The 12,765-nt window shown below is 42.5% G+C and overlaps 7 protein-coding genes across 7 annotated transcripts; 3 read left to right on the forward strand and 4 right to left on the reverse strand.

The window, feature by feature from the left end:
• Nucleotides 1–194: 194 nt before the first annotated feature.
• Nucleotides 195–893, forward strand: SS1G_04369 (predicted protein; the record flags this gene model as incomplete). The annotated part of the gene is made up of 2 exons (XM_001594512.1): nucleotides 195–557; nucleotides 621–893. The coding sequence occupies 2 exons, from the start codon at nucleotides 195–197 to the stop codon at nucleotides 891–893; spliced, it is 636 nt and encodes a 211-aa protein (XP_001594562.1).
• Nucleotides 894–1,260: 367 nt separating this feature from the next.
• Nucleotides 1,261–1,457, reverse strand: SS1G_04370 (hypothetical protein; the record flags this gene model as incomplete). The annotated part of the gene is made up of 2 exons (XM_001594513.1): nucleotides 1,261–1,334; nucleotides 1,388–1,457. The coding sequence occupies 2 exons, from the start codon at nucleotides 1,455–1,457 to the stop codon at nucleotides 1,261–1,263; spliced, it is 144 nt and encodes a 47-aa protein (XP_001594563.1).
• Nucleotides 1,458–2,137: 680 nt separating this feature from the next.
• SS1G_04371 (hypothetical protein) lies at nucleotides 2,138–3,162 on the forward strand (the record flags this gene model as incomplete). Its single annotated transcript, XM_001594514.1, has 5 exons — nucleotides 2,138–2,405; nucleotides 2,461–2,583; nucleotides 2,635–2,762; nucleotides 2,824–2,908; nucleotides 2,966–3,162. 5 exons carry the CDS (start codon nucleotides 2,138–2,140, stop codon nucleotides 3,160–3,162), a joined length of 801 nt encoding a protein of 266 aa, XP_001594564.1.
• Nucleotides 3,163–4,074: 912 nt separating this feature from the next.
• Nucleotides 4,075–5,837, forward strand: SS1G_04372 (hypothetical protein; the record flags this gene model as incomplete). Its single annotated transcript, XM_001594515.1, has 3 exons — nucleotides 4,075–4,343; nucleotides 4,405–4,777; nucleotides 5,019–5,837. 3 exons carry the CDS (start codon nucleotides 4,075–4,077, stop codon nucleotides 5,835–5,837), a joined length of 1,461 nt encoding a protein of 486 aa, XP_001594565.1.
• Nucleotides 5,838–6,265: 428 nt separating this feature from the next.
• On the reverse strand, nucleotides 6,266–8,227 carry SS1G_04373 (hypothetical protein; the record flags this gene model as incomplete). The annotated part of the gene is made up of 4 exons (XM_001594516.1): nucleotides 6,266–7,028; nucleotides 7,237–7,912; nucleotides 7,986–8,090; nucleotides 8,194–8,227. 4 exons carry the CDS (start codon nucleotides 8,225–8,227, stop codon nucleotides 6,266–6,268), a joined length of 1,578 nt encoding a protein of 525 aa, XP_001594566.1.
• Nucleotides 8,228–9,500: 1,273 nt separating this feature from the next.
• Nucleotides 9,501–10,659, reverse strand: SS1G_04374 (predicted protein; the record flags this gene model as incomplete). Its single annotated transcript, XM_001594517.1, has 4 exons — nucleotides 9,501–9,794; nucleotides 9,951–10,099; nucleotides 10,415–10,451; nucleotides 10,627–10,659. The coding sequence occupies 4 exons, from the start codon at nucleotides 10,657–10,659 to the stop codon at nucleotides 9,501–9,503; spliced, it is 513 nt and encodes a 170-aa protein (XP_001594567.1).
• A 449-nt stretch (nucleotides 10,660–11,108) lies between these two features.
• On the reverse strand, nucleotides 11,109–11,532 carry SS1G_04375 (predicted protein; the record flags this gene model as incomplete). Its single annotated transcript, XM_001594518.1, has 2 exons — nucleotides 11,109–11,356; nucleotides 11,463–11,532. 2 exons carry the CDS (start codon nucleotides 11,530–11,532, stop codon nucleotides 11,109–11,111), a joined length of 318 nt encoding a protein of 105 aa, XP_001594568.1.
• Nucleotides 11,533–12,765: the final 1,233 nt, after the last annotated feature.

Here is a 12,765-nt window from a genome sequence, read left to right on the forward strand (position 1 = left end):
ACAGCTGAGATCTTGTGCCGTCTGTAGATTGGTGTAACGCTAGGTTGGTGGGTAGATTTCTACAAATAGGACGAAGAGCTGTTCCTTCGTTGGCAATTTTTCACTCATTGATTTGATCAAGTGGAATACCTGTTGTTTCCGAGCTTAAACTTGTGGATTTTTTGTGAAAATACAGCCAGAATACATTTTTGGCAATGGCTCCCGTTGCGAAATTCAGCTCCGCGCTCGAATCCTGTTCTTACCAAAGTCCCGATGGCGGTTCCGCATATGCTCCTCTTCGTGAGAAAATGATTTGTGCAGCCACCGCAATGGGGTACGACACAGCGACCATGGTTGAATGCGGAATTAATTGGGCCGAAGATCACGATACACTTCATCACGCAAAGATTTCGGCATACTTACAATTCATAAATCAATGCAGAATCCGGGAATTTTTGTCATTCGAACCTTTTGTGGGCAAAGAGAAATTTCAAGACATGATAAGGTTTCGTGGTATTGGTTTTTTTATTAGGAATTTCACGGTTGATTTGAAGAGGCCTGTGAAATTTCCTGATTCGGTATGAGCTCGAGTTAACCCTTTAAGATGCTTTTGCTAGATTGAGGCTAATGGAATGAATTAGTTGATTGTCGCAAGTCATATCACTGAAGTCTTCCCAGATCGCTATGTTACTATTACGTCTATGTGGTCTTTGGTCCAACAAGTCATCGTTGCAGACTTTAAAGCAAGTGTGTTATTCTTTGATTATGGACGAAATGTACCAGCGAATTTGCTTGAGGCTGGGGGTGTCTATAAGGATTTATATGAAGCTTTGAAAGAACGATCAGCACGGGAAGTGGCGATAGCTGCAAAATGGGAGGAAGAACATCCTAAAAAATCGAAGGCTGTTCTGTAATAATTCAATGTCAATTGAGAGGGGCCAATATGTTGGTCAAGATGGCAATGTTTGTGTATGCACTTTTGCAATAGTTAAATATTGCATTTTACAACAGGAGGCGTCCGTCAGTAAAGTGCAGGAGATTACGGTGGCACGCAGAAATGTTTTCCCGATTTTCTTGTATTAATTCAAATGGGTTGGCAGCAGCTTGACAACAAGTAAGCCTCCTCTGACTTGAACCCATTTGACTCAAGAGAGAAACCGTTCCAAGCCAAGGTCAACATGTTTATGTCACCCACAAACAAACGCCTCCTGCCAAATTAGCCCATCATCGTTCCTTTCTCATCATCATCAGATCTTCATCCGAGCCTCAACATCACGACCATCACCAAACCTCGTTAGAAGAAGGCCCATTATCGAGAGCAGCTTCTAAGGCGAGCTCAATGTCCATTTCGATTCCTATCTTGACTTGAGATTTGTATTCAACTGGAAAGGGTCTTTGGGTAGCTTACTCGGACTAATGGCCAGAGCCATGGCTGCTGCCATAAAAGACACTGCGAGGAGGAAGGATTGCAGACGCATGATGGTGAATGTGTGACTCTATTTCGATGTTTGATGCTCGCTTGAAACGCAATCTGATACTGTTTACGAGGAACAAGACCTTCTTACTAGAGGGATAGGATATGCTTGAGCTTTCGAGGAGCAGTTTATCCGAAAGCTACCTAGGTATATATAATGAGCATAACAAGTACTTAGGAGCGGTGTTTCATTTGTGTATTGAACTTGTACGAATATCGGTCATTTGATAGTATCAATGTGTATCTCTGTCCTTACACTGATAGGGCTACGCAAGGGCATACAGATGTAATGTACATCTATCATCCCATGTTATTCGGCAATTAACGACATTGCAATGAGGAAGTAGCACGAATCAAGCACGTACCCCTCTACACATCACCACTTATGCTAAATGTAGATTGTCGACTCCATCGATAGATATGTCAAAGCATGTGAAGTTCTACAAAATTCCGGATGTGTGGTGTACTGGTACTGGTACTGGTGAAGGATGCGATAAAGGAACTTTTGTTTGGAGGTAAGTATGTGTACGAAAGTGCTTTGTATGACCTGCATAGTTCCACAAAATTCAGCCTTACCCAGTTCTTATCATTTAATAACCCCCGCTTTGTTTCTGAGCTTTATAGGTCTTTCGATCGTATCTAAATCGTCTTTTCGAATTTGGATCCGCTTGTCAAACCCTCTACATGCATCCAATCACGTTTGAAAATACCGGAGGGTCGCTTTCCAACGAGAAAGGTTATGGCGAAGACAATGAAGACTGTCCTCATTGCAGAAATCAGTCTCTCAAATCAATATCGTCCAGAAGATTGCAATCATGGGCTATTCTAATTATCACGTGCGGCATGGTGGCGGCATTCACTCTAATCGGCATGGCTTCATTGCTCACCTCAAGTCGAAGTAACTTTACCAAACTTCCAGAAATTACAGTAAATCATCGACCGTCATTGTGGAGTATGTAAAACGATCATTCTGCTTAAGAAGACATTTTATCCTAACAAGACTTCAGCTCCATTTGCAGATGGGATCCAGTACGAGATTGAAACAGCTTCGCCTGATCTCTGGGCCAATGATATTTACATGGGAGAGCCATGCGACGAATCAGAACGCGCATGGAATAGGCTTATACATCGTTAGTATCTCAATTCTACAATTCACGCCTTTAGAAGCTGATTTTCTTAAGCAAATCGAGGCCATGGCGTTCGACTTTACCGTGAAGAAGCTGCGCGGCTAGATATCAACAAGAGTATACTTTTACCAGACAACAATTTCGCTGTCATTCTTACGGTCCATCATAATCTTCATTGTCTGGTATGAATTCTTTCCCAACTATCAGTTGATCATAGGCTTACTGTTGAGCCTCGCCTCGTAGAGACGACTCCGACAGTCCTTCTTTCCAGAACACTACTATGCCAACTGGACAGACGAAGATCTAGCAGACGACCGACATCACGCATGTAGGTTAAAGACAGTTTCACACATACATTATATAGCAAAAAACTAACAAGTTTCAGTACATTGCCTCGAATCTCTCCGTTCATCCATGATCTGTCAGCCGGATCTGGCACCGCTTCCCTACTACTGGTCTGGTAATATTAGACATGACATGAACGCAAGTCCACAATCCAAACGCGAATGTGTTAATTGGGATGTCTTTTCGGAATATTTGAAAGGGAGAAGCTATCATAGGTCCGAAATGATTCATGATTGATTTGGGAGAGTGTTGACTTTATGTTGGTCTTGCAAATGTTGGTTATTTAGAATTTATGTTACTGGCAACATGCTTGTTAATCACTAAACCTTTTTTACTCTGATGATGATTATTTCACCGGTCCCTTCTAGATGGAATAACTTGATAAAATAAAAGGCCACTACTTAAAAAACTACCCATGCTTCATACATTTGGTCAAAATGTGAATCCACGAGAAAACAAGCCGATTGACGAGCCTTGGCTAAGCCATCCGTACATCTGTCAAATGCAAAAAGAAAGCTTGAATCTTCGGGACAGAAAGTACGTACAATATGGTAGTACTAGTTAGTTTCCGTCTCGCATTGTGCCACACTGCTCGCCTCGCAACGAGCGAAAAAGAGTTTCTCCTGTCGCACAAGAGGCAGTTTACTTCCACAAAAACAACATCCGGTGTAGATGGCCCGGCTTCCACGGCTTTATTAAGCTTTATATTGGTGGAATGAATTGATTGTGCTACGACTTCTTGTAAGATCTTACTACCGCACCTACCTATTATGATTACCGAATACAATCATTCCTGCTTCAGTACTACGTCGCATGTATCACCAAATCAACGTTCCTTTGAAGCTTTTTGCAACTTCAATGCTTCGGACACCGATCAGCTTGAATTGAATAATACTATCGGCTGGAGTGGTACAACCAGATACACAAACGAAAGGTACCTAAGTATTTACGAGAGTATCTTGTGGAGAGGCCCAGTCATATCTGACAGAACTCTATCACATGTGTGAAATATCTTGAGTATTGATATAGATACTTCGACGGGTTTCCCACATCAGTTGTCTCTGTAACTTTGATTTCCGTCACGGGTTTCAATCTGGCACACTGTGGCGTGCCTAGGAACCCTCTTATTCTAATTCATTACTTATCACAATGTCATCGAGACTTCCACTTACCCCAGGTACGGACCCGATTGGTGAGGTACACATCACGGTCACGGAGGTATCATCACTCAATCCTTTAAATGATGATGTTCTCGATAAGAAGAAACAAATCACAGAGCCTATCATGCATGAGCATGATCTAAAAAATCATGACTTGACTACCATAAATTGGTCAGTCGATCCTCAAAATCCAATAAACTGGTCTCCTATACGCAAATGGACAACGGTATCACTGCTTGTCATCACAAATTTCATAGCGTAAGCCTACCACGAACCCCCACACCGTACACAATCCACACCGGTAGCTAACTAATTGCAGAGCAACATGTACCTCAGCATTCGAACCGGCCTTGCCCGCCATAATGGCCGATTTCCACTCCACAAACGATTCCATCGCCTCTCTCACCGTCTCTATCTACACCATAGGATATTGCTTAGGACCTCTTGTCATCGCTCCCATTAGCGAACTATATGGACATGTGACGGTGCTATATCCCGGGTATATTGGTTTTATGTTGGCTCTGGCCGTGTGTGGTTCAAGCAAGAGTCTTCCATTATTCATTGTGTTTCGTGCTATTATGGGTCTTGCGGCCATCACGTTTGTGCTTATGGGTCCGGCTATAGTGACTGATCTTATACTCAGAGAGAAGAGAGGGTTTGCATTGAGTATTATGTCTGCCGGTCCTGTTGTTGTATGTATTGTGTCGCACTCTTGTTTTAGATCTATGTTGTTGCTAACTACTCATAGGGTCCCACGATTGGTTAGTTTTTCATTCTTATGCTCACTTTATATTGTTAAATTTATGATTCTAGGTCCTGTAATCGGTGGTTATATCGTGGAAAATATCAGTTGGAGATGGACTTTCTACTCAACATTGATTGCTGTGAGTTATTTCCCAACGGTGCATTCTCAAATATCTAACTACACTATAGTTTGGTATTTTATTTTCCTTGTCTTTAATCATCCTCAAGGAAACTTATGGACCAGTAGTCCTGAGTCGAAAGCAAAACAAAGGAGAGAAAGACATACCCAAAAGCCACAAAACCACAAATCAAAAAACTCCCCGAGATATTCTAAAAGCAGCATGGATCCGTCCCTTCAAGATGCTTTTCCTCTCCCCCATAGTCCCATTCGTAGGTTTCTACAGCGCCCTCAGCAACGCCTACGGAATGATATGTTTCGCGACCCTCGGCACCGTTTTCCAAAACAACTACTCCTTTACACCAGGACAGAGCGGCCTCGCCTACTTCGGCCTCCTATTCGGATTCCTCTTCTGCCAATTCACCCTCGCACGATTTTCCGACCGCTACATGCTCAAACTAGAAGCCAAACACAACGACAAAAAACCCGAATACCGTCTCCCACCCATGTTCATCGGTGCATTTCTCCTCCCCATCGGATTCTTCTGGTACGGATGGTCCCTTGAGTATCATACGCATTGGATTATTCCCATCCTAGGTAGTTCCGTCATTGCAATCGGTATCTTATTTGGTTATTTACCAGTGCAGATGTACCTTGTAGATACATATACCATCTATGCTGCGAGCGCGACTGGTGCATGCACGATCATCCGATCGATTTGTTCAACGTTGGTTCCGTTGAGTGCTAATCCGCTCTATGATCATTTGGGGTATGGATGGGGGAATAGTGTTTTGGCTTTTATTGCTGTGGGGTTTGTGCCGATAGCGTTATTGGTGTTGAGATTTGGAGAGAGGATTCGAACGAATGCTCGCTTTCAGCCGAAGTTGTGAGGGAAATTCGAGAAAGTGTTGTGCTTTATTTACTAGATAGTTTATAATGTGTTTAGGAGAGATTATAGAGACATAATTCGAAGACATAATGCGAAGAAATACTTGGAACTCATAAAGTCGATGATTGGGACCAGGAGCTGGGCCGGACTTGGTTATATAATCAGTGGCGCAACAGTATATACACGAGTTTGCAATGGAAAATAATTGGCACATTCATGTTCATGTAGAGAAAGTTATAATATGGTAAAGTTTTAATCACAAGGAAAGGAAATTAAGATACAATCAGCTAAAACTTCAAAATTATGCTAAATTCTAATCACGCTAAGTGTGCAATTGTGATGAGTATCTAAGCGCTATTCCAAGAAGTCGCAACCTCACTCAACCAATAACGACTAGTAATAATGCAAATTAAGCGTCTAAGAGAACACTCACAATCCGAATATCCTCTTATATTCATCCTTCATGCCCTTTAAATCCGATGCAAGACAGGGTTCCACCCAATCAGCCCACCACCCTTTGCGATGTGATCTCAAGCCCACCTCATGAAGCAAAGCATCGGTATACCAAACAAGCTCAAAGAAGAAACATTCTCCCTTCACGCCACGAGTAGGATATCTCCGTTTGGAAAACGCTCCCATGTAGGCAACTTCTTTCAACATCTGTTCCTTTGGAGGTAGAGATATATTACCATCGAAGTATGCTGTGGTCCATATAGCTTGTGTTTCGGCTGCACGGAAAGAGTTCGAGATGTCTATTGCGCCTAGAAATGCGATCGAGTTGTCTCTAAGCGGTGCAATGCCTTTGTATAACTGTTGTACTGTTGTGCGAGGGGCAGAGAGGTCTTTTTGATATGGAGGAGGATTTTCAAGGAGTGGAAAATCGGTAATTACTTGACGGTCTGCCTCTTCATAAATGCGTTCCCAAAATTTCTTTTCTCTTGCACTATTCTTTTCCTTGAGGTGAGGAAGACCCAAAAACTGAGCTTGTGTATCAGAAAAGCATGGTTGAGAGGTATTCCAGCCTGTTCCTAGTAGTAATTCATCCGCATAAAGTTGAGTGCCATTGTCTAAAGTTATGATGTTGTCTTTGTAAGAGACAACGTCGTTGCGATAAATTTGAGCATTTTGAGATATTGTATCCCAGAAATCGTCATGCTGCACAAGTCCTACAGGTCCGGTGCACCAGAATGCACTAATTTTATCAGTATGGCTTCCACATATAGTCGAGGGTGACTCACGAGGTAGTAAAATCAAGGAGTGAGAACTCTGGCAACGAGTTCGGCCTGGTATCATATGCCGCCACTTTACGGCAATATTGATTAACAGCATCTATTCTTTTCATCATATAGTTTATTCCAACACGAGTTCCATATAGAATGGCACGTATCAAGGAAAACCACCATGATTTTGGCATAAATGGAGACGGACTGAACAGTGCCTTCATCCTGGTTGCTGAACTTTCGACCGAGTTCTTGTAACGGCCATGCCCAGAGGCGGGAAATAACAGAGCTGGACCTTCGCCAGTTCTCCGAATAATCCACTTGACGTTGTGACCTTTCTTGATTGACTCGTAGACCATATCTGCAGCAGACTTGCCACCGCCTAGAACTGCGAAGTATAATACTCCGCTAGCCCGTGGGAGTGGATGCTTTGAAAATTTTCCAAACTCTTTATGATGATGCACAGAATCAAAGCTACTTGTCATCCCCGAACCGAAATCAATTCGAGGAATATGGGGAAGCGAAGTACGACCGGTAGCAACAACAAGCCTAGGGCATGTAACGATCATCCTGTGTTGAGCTTTTGATGTGAGAAGAGCTAGACTTATCGTTGTAACATGCCATATATCATCTATCTTGTCAACCTTGACAGCTTGCTGGCTGAAACGTATTCTTGAAAAGAGGGTCGTCCCGTTGTATATGTGATTATGTGCATACTCCTCGAGATACTTGGTGACGTATTTTGCTTCGAAGGTGTCATGGTACAAAGGTGCATCTTCAGGAACAGTGAGAGGGACATCGGAGAATCCAGACATTCGACGGCCACTTTGACACCAGAATTCATCGTATGATCGTCCTTGAAATTACACACACAAGTTAATATAAAGGTAAATATAGGATGGGGACGGTAGCCACGAGACAACACTTACTTGAGCTCCAAACGCCGCCAAGGCACACATCCTCTTCGAGGATAACTAGCCTCGCTTCTGGATGAATATCGAGGTAGAATCTGGCAAAAGCCAAACCACTTAGGCCTGTAAGACGTGGTACAAAGTTAATGAACTGTAGTTTTTGCATACAACGCCTGTACTATACATGTAGGTAATGCAGGATGGAAAGAAGAAAGAAATTTCATACCGGAGCCAATGACAACAATATCAAACTCAGACATACTGCCAAATGTCTGACCAGATAAGCTCTGGTGTTCCATATTTTGATATTCAAATCGATCTTGTGCTTCGTTGTATCTTGAATATATGAGAAAACATAGAAAATTGAAGAGAGATAATCATAAAAGAGTGATATGGCACTTCAATAGTAGATGATTGGTGTAGGAAACTGTGATCCCATCGCTCATGCCCTTTCCGCAGTGAAACCTTGCGATACGTTACACAAACACAAAACGCAGCAGGAACGATGTTGGTGGTAGTTGGATGGTCCTATGACCTAGTATATATACTTTATATTCAAGCAAATCAGTGAAGGGTTATTGCTCGTTGGATTTACATGTCAACGATAACGGAAAGAGTCAACATACTTAGAAACTTGCCGAATTCTATACAACTATGGGGCACATCTATCAACTCCCATCGAAACTCCACTGAGCAAACTTTTATATTATGGCTGTATTTACCTTGCTTGCTTAAAAGAGATATCAACAAGATGATTCAGAACAAGCAATGAGTTACATATAACCTAGTGAAAGAAGTAGGTAATACAAGGATGGGCAATTCACGTGATCTTGTACCAAGCTGCCAAAAGGGGCACGGTACATTTCGGTGTCCGAGCTTGTTTGCTCTAAGATGACCACAACATGAAAGAAACACAGCATTCACAGACAGAATTACAAGATATACTGGTGGGCATTACAGCGGGATAGAGCTTTTCCTCACACAATCCGATCTCTGAAGTACGGAGAATGTTGAAGTATTTGGAAATTCTAAGAGTAAGGAAACTAGTGTTTCTGGTCGTGTCATTCACTACATATCTTGAGCCAATTTCAAGGAGCAGGTGAGAGCAGTGAATGGGATTCACCAAGCAGTTGTATCTGCAGTAATTAGATGCGGAGATTCTCTCGCAGTTGTGCGAGGGGTAACTCCTGCACCCAAGCTGGACGGAAAAGAGGACGATGTCTATGGATAATAGAGATTTGCTCGTAACAAATTTTTATGAGCATTTACACCGTCTAGACCTCATGAATTCTGCAAAGATAATCGTCATCTTCTAGAGTTATCGCTCTGATTCTTGTCCATGCCCATTTTCGCGTATGGTAGGACTATCCAAGGCCAACAAAAGACGAGGAACACACGCGAAAGTCATGTACTATATGCTATACCTTTTGGGTCACGCGCGGGTTAGGATTTTTTTTGACTCCACACTGGATTTGGCCTTGGATCAGCAGTCATCCTTATGTGTTTGAGCATTAGGAAGTGGTTTATCCTAAATCACCCACCCGTGACCAAACTAGACCAGGCTCCTTCCGGAATAACATGGGGTTGAAATAGCATCGAGGCCCTCTTAGAGGAGGCAGCCATGCTATTTATGATGACATCAACAGTGGCAACAAAGACTTTGTTCTTGATGATATTCTCAATGTACTTCAAAAAGCCAGCTTGTACGCTGGCCCTGTCTTTAATTATCTGGCCGGAATGAGCGGCCACAGAGGGAGCATTGAGGAAGTTGACCCTAAAGTCTGCAGCTCTTGAAGACAACCGTTTGGTATCTTCGAGAGCCCAGTCCTAAATTTCAATCTCTTTCCACCAGTATGTTGCAAATTGGAGGTTCACTGCTATTCCAGCGGGAGGACACTGAGCAGGTCTGAAGTATGACTATAGCTTGCTTAAAGAGAGACCTAAGAGGGCTAATTGGGGGATCATAATTGAACAGTTGCTTACAAAATTGTCGGCTCCGCGATCAATTACACAATATCGAAAGATTTCACCTTGACTCGGGGCATTCAAGACACCTCCTTGATTAATCAAGTACTCAACTTTGAAGTATCTGCTCTTGGCCGAAGGAGCAAAGGAACGGAAGAATGACAAGACTACTGATTTGTTAGTGTTTGGCTCCAACTGATGGAAGAAAAAGTGAATTTTTGTCTATATTGATAAGCATCGGTCATTCATTTGAGATCCGAAATTGCTTGATGATCAAGCTATAGCATAATAATAAAACGGGTGGATTAGCGGAGATCAATTTTACTCAGAATGGCTTCAAAATGTCGCATTACATGCGAAAAAGTTTAGACAGGGGCTGAGCTTCTATACACAGTCTTATTAGGGAGTACAATAAGTACCCTAAAATTGAAGTCGAACCAAAGTACCTCTTCATCTAAAATAAATGAAGCTTCTCAAAGAACTGGGCTTGCCGTTTGGCTTTAATCGCGCAATCCTTTCCTGAGAAGTTTTTTTTTCAGCAACGAACGAATCATACTGCTCTCTTCCAGCGCCAGGTCCCCGATCCTTTTGTTACCGTGCCCATTCCCAGCATATTCATTCTCTGATCTCCCACCACACACAACGTGACGGATTTTCACAACTGGTATCACTCTTTGCTCCCCTTTTTTCTCACTCCAGCCGGTTCAAGCACCCTACTCCGGGCCATTTATTTCAGCTAAACTCCAATTTTAACTCGTTTCCTTCCATTTTCCTCGCTCTCCTTGGAGCCTCGGGTTTTTAATATTCGCGAGATTACTTTGAAGTTCTAAAGAAAGATTTAAGACTTTTCTGGGATAGCTTCACCTCGAGGGGTTCCCGTCATTCATTGCCTCTTTCCGCACCGAACTCAACTCTTTATGTTTCCGGAATGTCAAGGGTTGCTAAACACATTTTACTTTGTGCTTATTTGAATCGTTCACATTGCTCTGGCCGTCTAGCAAACCTCACCGAGTCGATTATAAGGGCAAAACGAAGTGGATCTCAGTATTCTGCTTGCTGATGGTGATATAGTATTTAAGTTCAATTGATTCCCTTTTACTAAAATGAGATTTTGATAGATTCAGTAACGATATGATCATTGAAAGATCGAGAGTTGGACTTTTTGGATTGCTGCATTTATATGGTACTATCCGGTAGGGATTGTCCTCTGTGCAAGAACAGACCATCCTGAGTGGATTCAGCAGAACAGCCATTGGTCTGAGATGTAGTTGCCGCCATAGTTGTTGGTACGGCAGCAGCATCAAGAGTCTGTGGAACCAATCCCACCTCGCGTCTGTCTTTGAAGCCAGGCCCAACTGAGAACTTCCTTGATAATAGCTTTAGCTGCTTTGCCGAGCTTGGGCAGGTCGCGGGGTTTTCTAATCCTAGATGCAGCCGGTTAATGAGAATTATCGAGCGGCTTTCTGTTCGGGTGGAAAGAAACCGCCAACGAGTCATTAGAGGTGCACTGCTAGTTCTAGGCTCATTTACTTACCCTCTTTCTTCCAGCCGTAATGCCTGCCGGTGATCTGCACTTTTTGGCCTTGTGGAGGATTGCCATATACGATCACGGGCTAGCTGGACGGGCAAGTAAAATCTACCATGCGGATATGGCTTTTTCCCTGATTCATTTTTCGATGCAATGGAGTAGTCGAACAAATCCCATTTGATTACCTTGTGTCAACTCTTTTGCAGTTGGGGCGCCAGTATATCCAGGATTGACTTTCCTCCTCCTCATACCTCCTCTTATATTGTTTTATGAACAAAGAAGTTGCTATGCATGAAGTCGGACTTCGGTAATTGACTGATTGCCATTAATGACTTTTCTCATTCAGAAGCAACCATCGATGATGGAGAAGGTGCATAAGAGGAAGTATACTTTGGCAAGTTAAGTATTACGAGATTTATGATTAGAAAAACTGTGTACAGTCTCAGTTATGAGATGGACAGAACGAGAAAACTTAGCAGGCTTCTTATGTCCCTTGAGCTGATTGAATCCCAAAAGCCAGCGTTACCATCAAATGCCAAAAAGAGATGGTTAGAGGTGGCATGGATTGAACCGCATAGTTTCAGGAAGCGGATAAATCACCGGGACTGAGGAGGAGCCCTGGCAGTTCATACCTAGACAATGTCTCACAAGTGTTTGTGAAGATAGATAGGGATTGGATTGTCAGAACCAAGAGCGATAGCGTTAGTTTGAAGACAGACAAAATCGAGCTGATGTGGCGAGAGACGGAAAGGATTACTAGTACTTGCAAAGAAGTCAGTTGTCGAGATGGGGAGCTTAATTAGCTGTATAAATTGAAGTCAAGCGATTCATCTCCCTTCTTTAACGACTTGCTTCCAGGAAGGTTCGCCTTATTTTGATACCTATATTAACTCTGTCTATTTTACATTGAGCACAAGGAACGTTAGTATTGCAATTCGTCAGCCTCATTATTTGGAAATCAATACACATCTATCAATCAGATAATGGTAGAAATATGAGCCGGTTGTATCCTTTTATCTCTATCCCATGTTATCAGCCACAAGCTCAGCTGCAATTTTTGAAAAATGTCTTCAAATATGGGAAGGGCCAATAGCTTATCCATTCTTTTTTTTTTTAAAAAAACAAAACTAAAGATGGGACCAATATCATTAGAAAGTTACGATTTGGAATTCTTTAGATAAAGAATAATCAGATTATTCATTAAGAATTTTAGCTTCTCGAGAGATCCTTACAGGGTTCTCCTTGGTATTATTTCCCCAGTTTGAAAGTACTTTGCTATTCAGGGGTTCGCTTCGTTCGCTTCGG

This window comes from Sclerotinia sclerotiorum, genomic scaffold, assembly GCF_000146945.2.
Source record: "Sclerotinia sclerotiorum 1980 UF-70 scaffold_5 genomic scaffold, whole genome shotgun sequence".
NCBI classification, from domain to species: Eukaryota; Fungi; Ascomycota; class Leotiomycetes; order Helotiales; family Sclerotiniaceae; genus Sclerotinia; species Sclerotinia sclerotiorum.